At 35.0% G+C, this 12,259-nt stretch overlaps 1 protein-coding gene across 4 annotated transcripts in view; it reads right to left on the minus strand.

Annotated features, from left to right (window-relative positions):
* Positions 1-12,259, minus strand: part of CXADR (CXADR cell adhesion molecule) — a 62,528-nt gene that overhangs the window by 16,796 nt on the left and 33,473 nt on the right. The window contains exons 4-7 of one of the 4 annotated variants that reach the window (XM_079101226.1): positions 7,777-7,932; positions 6,596-6,718; positions 5,884-6,022; positions 4,663-4,846 (exon numbers count right to left, since the gene is read on the minus strand). In XM_079101226.1, the coding sequence (XP_078957352.1) occupies positions 4,663-4,846; positions 5,884-6,022; positions 6,596-6,718; positions 7,777-7,932 (602 nt within the window). Of the gene's footprint in view, positions 1-536; positions 4,847-5,883; positions 6,023-6,595; positions 6,719-7,776; positions 7,933-12,259 lie in introns of those variants that run through there. The other 3 variants (XM_079101225.1, XM_079101227.1, XM_079101228.1) reach the window with 3 other exon arrangements.

Below are 12,259 nucleotides of genomic sequence, written 5' to 3' on the forward strand. Positions count from 1 at the left end.
CAGCCTCCAGAAATAAGCAATAAGCAATAATAAGTTTTGGTTGTTTGGCTGGGCACTGTGGCACAAGCCTGTAGTCCCTGTAGACAGTGGCAGAAGTATTACTTCAGTTCACAAGTTTGAGATCAGCCTGGGCAGCATAGTGAACCCCATCTCAAAAATGAAAAAAAAAAATTCTGTTGTTTATAAATTACCCAGTCCAAGAGATTTTGTTCATGTATACATTTAATACATATATGCTTATTTTTAATTCAGGTGAAAAACTGAGTGTATATTATAAAATTTTGAAAGGACACAACTTTGGAGGGTCCACCTCAAATATATACCATCATGTAAAGACACCAGGGTGAGAAAATAAATATGTATGTTTGACATGTTTTCACTGACATATGATTATTACAATCTTTATTCTTCCCAGTTGAAGGATACATGGGGGGAAAAAACGGGAATCCTTCATGCAGGAAAGTAGGAAGGAATAACATATTGAAGCCTTAGTAGACACTTAAAAAAAGGCACAATAAAGCCACACAAGGCAGAGAACTGCTTTCTTGGTTTTATTTCAAAAGTACACAAGGTCACAAAACTATAAGAGCAAGTTTTTGGTTTTTAAAACAAGTTTTTTTCTTACAAATTTCAAAATCTGCACCATTGGATATGTAAGCCAGAAATTTTAAATATAAAATCTGAAACTGATACTACCAATGTTCTATTTTGCAAATATGAAGTGTCAAAATAGTTCTCAGTAGTACAAGTGTATTTACCATTAAAATTCATACTTAGGGACAAGAATAAGTGATCAGTGAATTGTGGTTCTCTTAACACTTGTGTCGTTAAAAAACAAGTTAGCAGAAAACATAAAGCTCTTTTTTGATGTAACCTTTAGAGTCCATGACTGAAACCAAACACAACTTATACTAAATATCTTCTTAAATTACTAAATTGAATATGTATTTTGCAAAATAGGATTTTAATAGACTAATGTTAACATCCATAAGATAAATGATTGGCCTTCCCTAAAGAGAAATAAACAGAACCACAATTCACAGAATTTATTTATAATTCTTCCCTGCTTCTATAACAATTATAAAAGGAGTGTGTGATCAATTACAGACTATTTTAGTGTTGAAGCAGGCAAACAAGTATGAAATTCTATTGCAGAACATGTTGCCTTTATTGCTGGAATATCCAAAGACATTTGAAATATTAAAACTTGCCCAGAACATTTATACTACTAAACACGGAAACATTATAAATATATATACATATATATATATATAATATGTCACAAGCCACTGAAAATCTAAAATTGTGCCAACATTTTCTACAAACTATTCCATATGTGACACATCAAAGTATTAACCACAAAAAATATGAACTTTTCCTGTTTACACTAGAATAAGGCATCTGAAAGCCCTAAACACTGTTGAAATGAGAGTTAGAAAAAAAAACTATTAACATTCACATAATTTCAAACTTACATGCTGCACGCACACAAAAACAGACTGAGAATAGTTATTTTATTAAGCCACATATTACATAATTTGATAGCCAAGTTCATGCAATGAGTTTTTCTTATATTTAATCGAAATGTTTACTTGCCCCTTTACTTGATCCAGATTTCCAGGACTCACTAAAATTTTTAAAATTATCTTTTAAATAGAATTCAGATATTTCTTTGTATCCATAATCTATATGGATTTTGAAGTTTTCAATTAACTTCTCCCTACAATACACTCAGGCTGTGTTTCCACTGTAACAAATCCTTGGAAGACAACTTAAATGTAAAGGAAAAATTTGCCCAGAATAACTGGTGAGTATAATCAAGAAGTTTTTTTTGTTTTGTTTTGTTTTGTTTTTTGGGGGGTGGGGGAAAGGCTTTCTAACAGGGAAATATTAATATTAGCCAATAATAATGAGAATATCTATAAAGTACAAAACACAGAGCCATATTAATCTACAGTATCACTTCTCTTCAAATTATCCAATGTAACTTTAAAAGATGGTACTAAAATCTCTCAGGAATAAAGTGGAATCTAACAGTTTTGCTTTAAAGATAGTGTTGTCCTTGACTAATATTACTGACACTCTAGTTCAAATAGTTTAATAATTTTTTTATTGAATTACTTGATCATTAAGTAGTAATTCTAGAAGTTGATCTATGGTTCAATTAAAATTATCAGTGAGAATTATTTGGGAAATTACTCATACTACCTGACCTTTGGAACAAGTGAAATTTACACTAAAAGAGTAAATGGAGAAATAGTAAGTCTAAAACTGAGCTGGGTCCTCTTAAACCTAATCATACCTGAAAGATCTGCTCAGGATCTGAACTAAAATACTTTCTAGAAGAGATTCTGATTTACTTATAGTCAAATCCAATATAGAGTTTAACAGAAGGAAAATCTTACACAGGTCTACTTTCTACAATAATTTCTCCTTTGATTGACAGCATAAAATCAGAAATTGGACAGGTCAAAACTATTTTGTTATTGAAGTTTGTGTTCTGTTTTAGTCTTACAATATCTTTATAAAACAAGTTAAACATCTGGCATTCAAAAATAACTACTGTTACGAAATCAGAAACACAGTCAAAGAGTATTGGGGATCTTAAAAGTTTTAAAATTTTTATGAAGAACACAATTACTTAAGTTACATCAAAAAAGAACAGAGAGAGAGAGGCAAGATTCAAAGAATGAGGATTAAAAGGTGTCACAGTGATGTGTTTTCAGAAACAGTACCTTCACCTCTAAGCACCTTTCGGGTAGGTGATAGCTAGCTCATAGGCACCAGAAAGTCATGAAAGAAATTAAAATACCCAAAAAGGCACAGATGAAGATGTTAACAGAAGTATAAAAAGCAACTTTATGTAAGGTTAAAAATCTACTTAAAAATGTTTCCAAATATGTAAAACTGTACACTAACCCATTATGCAGACATTCAGCTTAAATTTACCATTAAAAAGTATACACAACACTCTGCCTAATTGTGAATACATGCCAACATTAATTCATAATGTAGAATTTACCACCACAGCACCCAAAGCACCCAAAGAGATTAACAGAAACCAACTCCCTACTAAAATCTAGGGAAAAGGCTTTAGAGCTAATGAAATAATTTATTACAGACTTTATTTACTATGAAACTGTTGGCTCATTCTACTATATGCACACTCCCTCACAATCTTAAGGGAAATACAATAAATCCACTTTCTTCTACTTAAACACATTTGGCAGGCAGGAGTATTTCCTTGACTCCTTTTACTTTTCTTTTTTCAAGAATAAATTGCTTTCACAAAACTTCAGACAAATTTTTTCAAAGTTCAACTTGATTTGCTGAAACTACACAAAGACATGTTTGGCCACACAACAGTAACTATATGTCCTCCCAAGTCTGCAATACAGCATTGGTGGAGGATCCTTATTTGTGTAAAATGTATTGAATCTCTGAGTCTATGATGAAAATACCCTCCGGAAATTGCATTCAAGTACACATTATATGCAATACCACCCAAAACAAAAAATACACCAAAGCAAACAAAATACCACTTTAAAATTTAGTAGCAATAATTAGGACATTTTCATTTATAACTGTCAAATAATAAATGAATTATAATATTTTCTTATTAGAAAAACATCACCTAAAGTGGAGAGCCAGTATTTAGTTGTGGACACTGAAATACATCTGGATCTAGCTGGTCACCACATGCAGATGCCCACAGGCCTCAAGGTATCAGATCATTCAACACTTAAAATGTACCCCTGCTATTGGACCAATGGTGCCAACTCTATATGTAGCTAAAGCAAATGTTCTAAGTGAATTTGTTGATGCTTCTGTTCTTGAGCATATAAAAGAGGTTATGATGCTCCTATTGCCTGTAGCAGTCTATCAATTAAATTTAAAAATAATTGCCTACACAAGGCTTATGAATAACTTAGCAATAAAAAAAAACTAGTCATTTCTAAAACGCTGTAGTGTTTTCTGTTATTAGAGATATTCCAAACATCTTTAACATTTTCAAAGAGGCTATAAAAACAAGTAAAAACATACATGAGTATTTTTGCCATGGATATTTCTTTACTTCCAAGATCAGATAAGATCAGGCACGTTCAGGATGGTATGGCCGTAGACAATATGTCTTTACTAATTTGGGGGACATTGCTGAGTCATAAATAAATGAGACAAACATCTTTAAAATAATGGTAGAAATTATAAATTGCCACTTTAGATGACTCAAGTACCAACTTGGTATGCATGTATGTTCACAAATTTCTTCACCTATGATTTAATATTCAAAATGCTACATCTTACTTATGTATTAATATTCAGATACCTTTAAAATCAACCTCTTTTAAAAAATCCACCTTTTTCCAGATGATGAATTTGTCTTTACTAACTACAGATGATTTTATTGTTTCAATATAACCAAATAAAATTTTGTGAAGCATATTTCTTACAGTTTCTGGTTAACTATTTTTTTTTTTTTTTTTTTTTTTGAGACTGGTAACAAAATTTAGACTAGAATAGACTTTAATATATCAAGAGAAGAAAAAAAATATTGAGAACAAAGAAGAGAGGTAAGAGGCTCTATACTATGGACCCGTCCTTGCTCTGTGCTGGAATCATCACAGGAACCGCTCCCATTCGACTTAGATTAGGGGCAGCTACCTTAGCGGGTGGAAGAGTTGGACTCTGAGGAGCACGTTCAAAGTCTTCACTTGGTACTTGATTATACTGAGTCTTGGAATACCCTTCCATGTTGGAAGGAGACATGGATCCCAGGGATGAATGATTGCTGCCAATGTAGCTTCTGGCAGTGGATGTTCGGCTCTTTGGAGGAGGCACATCTTCCCTGGAAAGCAGAGTCCACAATACAAGTTAAATAAACAAGTTTCTAAAAACCTACTATTATGTAAGATATGAATCATGCGTAAGGGCCTCTATTTAAATACGAAGTATATACAGCTGAGTGTCACACTCATACAAAAAAACAGAACAAGGCATAATGTCCTTAACTGTGTATCTGAACCCAACTGATCCATTTTGATTAAAGTGTGTGTAACTTCACACATCATGAAATGTGGTTTCTACACAAATGTGTATGCTTTTAAAAGGCTCTATTAAATAGCTCCATATTCCAATATCTATGATGAAGATCATGTAATTACAGTCATATAACACTTTCTAGTTGATAAGATACTAACACCTACAGATATAATTTTATCCCCCCCAAAAGAAAAGAAAACCCTTTTAGCTATGAAAGTTATCTAGCTGAAAACCTTGCAGATCTAAGTCTGCAAAACCTGGGACTTGAAACTTAAGAATTTTCATACCAGGTACCAACAAAGAACACGTATCTGAATAACTTTTGGTGTACTTTACAAATATAAGTGCTCAAACCCTACCCCAGATTGACCGAATGTCAATTTTAAGGGTGTTAAATTATGTCCGGTATCATTATTTTTTGAGATTCTATTATACAATGTATAATCTACTGGATTAGCGTATTTAAGAAAAATAAAATTATACACCAACAGTTCAATAAGCTACCCACATCACTTGATAAAATCAGGTCAAACCTCAACATCTGCTCCAATTCTTAAAACTTCATCCCTGCCATCTTATTGTGAAAAGGCAGGCAAGGTAGTCTTAAGATAATCATTTTGCAGTAGATCGCAAAATGGGGTACAAGAAAATCTGGGCAGAGAATAATGAAGTACGGTTGGGCCAGTGCATTTGAAATTCAAAGGAAATGCTTTGAAATATGGGAGGGGCCAAAGCTTGTACTCAATTTTCAGAGAGAAATAGCATGGTGCAAACGCTTAAGAGAACCAATTCTTCAGAGATATACTTGGTATAAATCTGTGAACCTCTCTTTCACTTGATTACCTGATATCATGGTGAACTTCCTTTTCATATTTTTCTTCTCTGCGCTTTTTATGACAGCAAAAGATGATAAGACCAATGAGCACGAGAGCAAGCAAAGTTCCTATAATAGCTCCAGCAATTGTTCCAGCTCTATTTGAAGCTAGAATGAGATGTTAATATTAGCTAAAAAAAAATAAATCTATTGCTATTGAAAATGGGATATATACTAATTGATTGATTTTGTTGCATATATTAACTTTTAAGAGACAAATTACTTATTTGTGATCTAGCAGGAAATATCTACTAAAAGACTCTTCTTCTGAACTGTATATTTCCAGCATAAAAACAGTAAAACTAGACTAAAATAATATTCAAAGTTATCTTTATTAGCATACAAGAATGTTCTCACTGGGCATGGTGGTACACGCCTGTAATTCCATCTACTTGGGAGGCTAAGGCAGGAGGATCAAAAGTTCAAGGTCAACTACTTACTACGCAACTTAGCAAGGCTGTCTCAAAAAATAAACGTGGCTTGGAATGTAGCTCTTCTTAACATCATTACGAAGATGAAGGTTTTATCAATAAAATGTACTTTCCCTCTCCATGAGCTAGAAAAGGTAATAACCAAGCCAAAGAGTGTGCTGATCAAACTTAGCATCCCAGTGCTCTCAATACACCCTTGCTGACAAAGAAAAATGTAGAAAAATAACAAACAGAACAGGAAGATACTTACGAGGGACAACATCTAGGCGCAGCAGGCACTGATCAGAGCCCACTCTGTTTTTGACTGTACAGCTGTATGTCCCAGAGTATTCAGAAGTGGCATTTTTTACAGATATAACAGGTGAAGTCATTTCTAATGGTAGAGCGAGGAAAAAAACAAAAAACAGAAACACAATCTTTTTTTTTTCTTTGCTGTGACGGAACCCAGGGCCTCACACATACCTAGGTAAGCACTCTGCCACTGAGCTACACCCCTACCCACAAGCAAACTCACGTTTACAGTATGTATTACTCTGAGTTTTTAATAAAGTTAAACCCTACCAATTTTGACAATTCAACTAAAAGGAAGACAGACAATGCTGGGTGCAAATGAAATGCCATGGAGCCACATGTGCATCTCTGGAACTTAAACAAGCATGCCCGACATTCCTCCAGTCAAGGCAAAAGTAACCACAATCCCTCAGCCATAGACCCTCAGCTAAAGCAACAGTGCTGGTCTACTGTGCAGCAGTGACAATCCCATTTTGGGCCACATCTGATTATTTAAAAAAAAAAAAAAAAAAAAAAAAACTTATTCCACAAAGGCTCTTTCATTCAGCAGGAAAATGTGCAAGATCTATTTTATTCCCCTAGGCGGAAGAAAAATACACATAAGAAAGTCAGAGCACATCATTCATGTAGTTAAGCCTCTGGTTTGAAAAGAAGAGATAGAGGGGTAGAGAGAAAACCTACTGAAGATCAGGGTGGGGTGAACAGAAAGAAGGTAGAGTATGGTCATCAGTCTGAACTAATAGATCAATTATAATAAACAGATGAGCAAACAGATGTAGCCCATTTGTAACTTTCTAGTGTACTGCAGCATCAACATGAATCTTAGCAAAACACTCCAGATCCAACTCTGATATACTTTAGCCACTAAATAATTTATGATCATGAACATTTCCTACTAATTAAAAAAAAAAAAAAATCTAGGAAAGTAAGTAATTGTAATATCCTAAAAAGTAAAATCATTCCAGAAATATTTCTTCATTTATGACAACAGGCTATCATTAAAAAGCACTGAATAATTCCCATGGAAATTTTGATTGTTCTGCACAGAAAAGGGAATTAGTATGTAAATACTCATACAAACCCTACTAGATTTAAGTCCAAATCAAGGGCACATGGTACAGTTTGTATCATCAGCAGTACCTGCTAACCATGAGGTGGGCATTTTCTGGGAGTCAGACAATTTTTGCCATTCGTATCGCAATGGAAGTGAACCTTCTTTTGGTTCACATTTTAATTTAAAGTCATTTCCAATTTCTTCTGATCCATCAATGAAACATCTTGTACCTGAAGGTTTAACTAAAAAAAAGAAAAAAAGAAAGTAAATTACAACTTTATACAAGAGAAAGGAAATTATTTTGAAAACATGACTTCAACACACAGCATGGTGTACAACCACTGACCCATTATCAGTTGGTTCTGGGTTCACAATAGGCTGTCAGCACAATTTACTCAGCACAGTTTATTCAACTTTATCAAACACAAAACAGGGCTGGGGGGTTGTGGCTCAGTGGTAAGAGCGCTTGCCTCGCACATGTGAGGCAATGGATTCGCTCCTCAGCACCACATAAAATGAATAAAGAAAATAAAGGTATTGTGTCCATCTACAACTAACAAAACAAAACAAAAAATTTAAAAACACACACACACAAAACAGGTAAGAATAAGCAGCTCAGGAAAGCAGACATTGCATGAGGAAGTCTGGCAACATCTCAGGCGCAGCTCGGTACCCTCCAATGCATGAGGCACAAGTGAAGCAAGGACGATGCGGGCTGGGCCACTTGAAACTCAAGAAAGCTCCTGCTCCACTCCTTACCTACTCTCTGATGTGCTTGAAATGTAGCCCTCTGGGAGTGTGCGCCAAGTCACATCTCTTGGTGCCGTTAACCCGACAATCAGGGGATTTATAATCAAGAATGCTGACAACAGGGACAATTCACTCAGTACAGCAAGGACATTTAACATTCTATATTTATATTAGTTCAGATCCACTGAGAGAGCAGTGTTATAAAGGTAAATCAGAGGGTGTCATCTGTATGTCTCTAAGTAACTCTTTAGAGTAACTGCTAACCCATTATTGCAAATCTGGATTAATACCCTGGCATTACCTGCCCTTCTGCTGAATTGCATTAAGGCATAATATTTAAATAATAAAATTAACACGTGTTAGTCATATAGGTTTATCACATTTAACAAACTTGTATATACAGCTGTAACTCAGTACCTGTGGAAGAAACTGGTTCCAGGACCCAGTGTGGATACCAAAATACTAGAAAACTCAGGTGTCTTATATAAAATAGCATAAGAATATAAAAATTGCATATAACCTCCTGTAGACTTAAATCATACATAGGTTTCTTCTTTAGATTATTAATATAATCAAATACTATATAAACAGTTGTTATAATGTATTGATTAGAGAAAAATGACAAGAGAAAAGCCTGTATGTTTTCTGTACAAAATTTTTCCCAAATATTTTCAATCCACAATTGGTACAATCTGAGGCTGTGGAGGTGGAAGATAACAGAGGGCCAACTGTATATCCAGTATCAGTCCAATTCTCTTCCAAGAACATTCCCTCATGATGGCTGTAGTCAATCCCAATTCAAAACCGTGGTCCCAAGGCATCCCCTGACTTGATTTCTATCATTTTAGATTAGTTCTGCTTCTTCTAGAATCATGAGTGAAGAATACATTACAGTATGTATTTTTAATCTTGGGTCTTTTATTTAGCATGCTTCTGTGACTGATCCATGTTGTTGGATATGTCAGTAGTCATTCTTTATGCAGTGCAGTGCATAAATTAATCTGCAGTGCAGATTAGAGTCACTGAATGTTTATAGCATGTGAACTCTTCCATTCACCTGGCTAATGAACACTGTTTCCAGTTTGGGGGTTATTGCTGAAGTCTAACTGGCCAAACTGACCAGGAGCAAGTGTGTCATCTGTCAAAATCAGAATGACCAGGGAGGAATGCACTAGGAGGAACCATGGAATGCTACCTGGCAAGGGGAGAGCCTGATGATTTTAAGGAGACTCTCAGGAAAACAATTCGAAGTGGGGACTAAATGTGGTGTAGGTGCTGTCAGAGGGTAGGACCCTTCTGTATTAGTACCTTTTGGAGCTTGTGTAGTGCAAAGGGGGTCTGGAGACATTAGAAAAACAGTAACAGTCAATATTTTGCTGCTGCTCTATGACCTTGGGAGAAACACTGTTTCTTGTCAGTTCTATACCTGGCTTTATAATTCGTCTTCCCAGTCCATATCTGCCAGGAACGCTCTTTTTTTTTTTTTTTTTTTTTAAAGTCTAAGTTGGTTTTTGTTCTTTAAGTCCTGGAAGTATTATGTATTATGTAGAAAGTATTATTAGTATTATGTAGAAAGATGAATGGGGTTTATAGTTTTGCACTATTATGAACACCGCTTTTTTAACCCTCTAATATTGGCATATATTTTCCTTTTTCTTGGCAAGTACTTTAGTCATATGGTGAGTGTACATTTAATTCTATAAGAAAATGCCAAAGTGTTTCCCAGAGTTGGGCAACAGAATGTCATATCCAGTGGGGTATCTTCAAATAAGGTTGTTAATCATGATCAAAACTTCTTAACAAATTTAATTTCTCCCTTTTATTTCCCTTTTACTATTCATACTTTTTAATAAGAATCAATAGATGTACTTATCTGCATTATTGATTTTTCTAAATGAATCTCTTTTTCAGACTGATCAGTTACCCTAGAGACTATATCAACTGAAAATAAGTTTGGTAAAATTATTTCACCCTGTGAATCTTCAATGAAATAAGTCTTATTTGCCTCCATTTCTTTGAATTATCAATAAATCCTTTATTAGAATATACTAACAGAAAATAAGATACTAAAGTAATATTTGTGTATCAAACAACTACTGGTAAAACAGTATCCTAACCGTAACTCAAATCCTCATCTTTTCTATGGTAAATATGATATAACAAACACATCCAATAATGGGCACTTATTTAAAGTGGCTGCTTAGGCTATTCAGTGTCTGAAATTTCAACATATCCTATCCCCCCAAACACAAGGTTTTATCAGCAATGATTTCTGAGCTTCACTTAGAAGTGGCCCAGCCCCTTTCCAGTGGAGAAGAAAGTCTTTTTTATGCCAATCCCCAGTTATTACACCATACAAACAATTAACTCTTCACAAATGACACTCTTGCTAAAGTAGAAGAAAGAAAACCACAAAGGAAACACAGCTACTGTCTCACCCCTTATGTGTTTCTCTGGTCTACACTTCCATTGTCCTGGGAACGTCTGACTCCATCATTGTCAGCATGGCCCTAGGATCACTGTGACCATCAAGTTGCATTTGGCCACAGCATCCCACCAACCTAATACTGCTGTACTCCACACTGGTCCTGCATGTGCTCCCATGTTAGTGGCTATCACAGCCGACAAGAAATACATTCCAAAGCCCTACATGGGACAAATCACACTTTTATACTTAGGTCATCCTTCCAAGAATGCCATTTCTGCTTGATTTTAAAATATCCTGACTGCAGACAAAAGCCATCAATACATACTAAAATCAATGGGCAAAAGTTAAGAAGAGAAACAGGATATTTGCATCTCACAGTAGAATCCTTAAGATTTATATACTTTAAATTAGAGCCAAAAATAGCTACTTTATGGCGGAGAAACTCATCAGATAAAACCTAAACTAAGAAATTATGATTAACAGTAAAATATGACATTATGTACCCCTTAACATGATTAGAGGAAATTAAGGAGTCCAAAATGCAATGTGGATTCTAGACTTCATCTTAGCACAAAAAGGAAATTAGTGGAAAACTGTGAAATTCAAATTAGTCTGTATTTTAATAGTATTATATATCAATGTTAATTTCTGATTTTGACAATTGTAATATGATTTTTTTAAGATGTTAACATTAGGGGAAATTAGATGATGGTTATATTCTCAGAACTCTCTTGTAGTTTCCCAACATTTCTATTAAATAAAAATTATTTCAATTAAAAACAGTTAGGGGGGCCTGGTCTGTATCAATGGCTTGCAAATCCCCCAGGACCTTTATGGTCAGAGTTGACTAAACCATTATATGAGCTGTTGCCACTGAGTTCTGACAGCATGGCGTTGTTCGAGTTCACCATATACATCTAGGAGACCATCACTTATGTCTACTGTACTCTTCAAAACAACTTTTCATATTAAATAGGTCTCCATAAAAGACTTCTCAGAGCTCCAGGGAAGGCGTTAGTGATATGAGACCGCAATATTAACCTTTATCAATTACCTTTGTTATCATTACCTACTGAAGCTTCTTTACCGTATGAATTTTGGGGGCATATGAAAAAACAGGGCGGGCTCTGGCAATGGGGTTAAGTTATAGCAACATGTCACCCTTCACATTCAGTCAACTAAGTCATCTGGGCTCCTGGTCATACAGCATATAGGTTCAATGAATGAACCATTGTCAACCCCTGTGAATGCCATGGTGGCAACTCCTTCAGAATCAAAGGATTAATAGGCACAGCCACCACCAGTGAACCAAGTGAAAGCTGCAATGGACTACCATTTAGCTGGGTCACTTCAGGGCACTTCATTTGTCCACTCCTGAATTATCCAGGCAG

The sequence above is a fragment of the Sciurus vulgaris genome (assembly GCF_902686455.1).
Source record: "Sciurus vulgaris genome assembly, chromosome: 10".
In the NCBI taxonomy this organism is placed as follows: domain Eukaryota; kingdom Metazoa; phylum Chordata; class Mammalia; order Rodentia; family Sciuridae; genus Sciurus; species Sciurus vulgaris.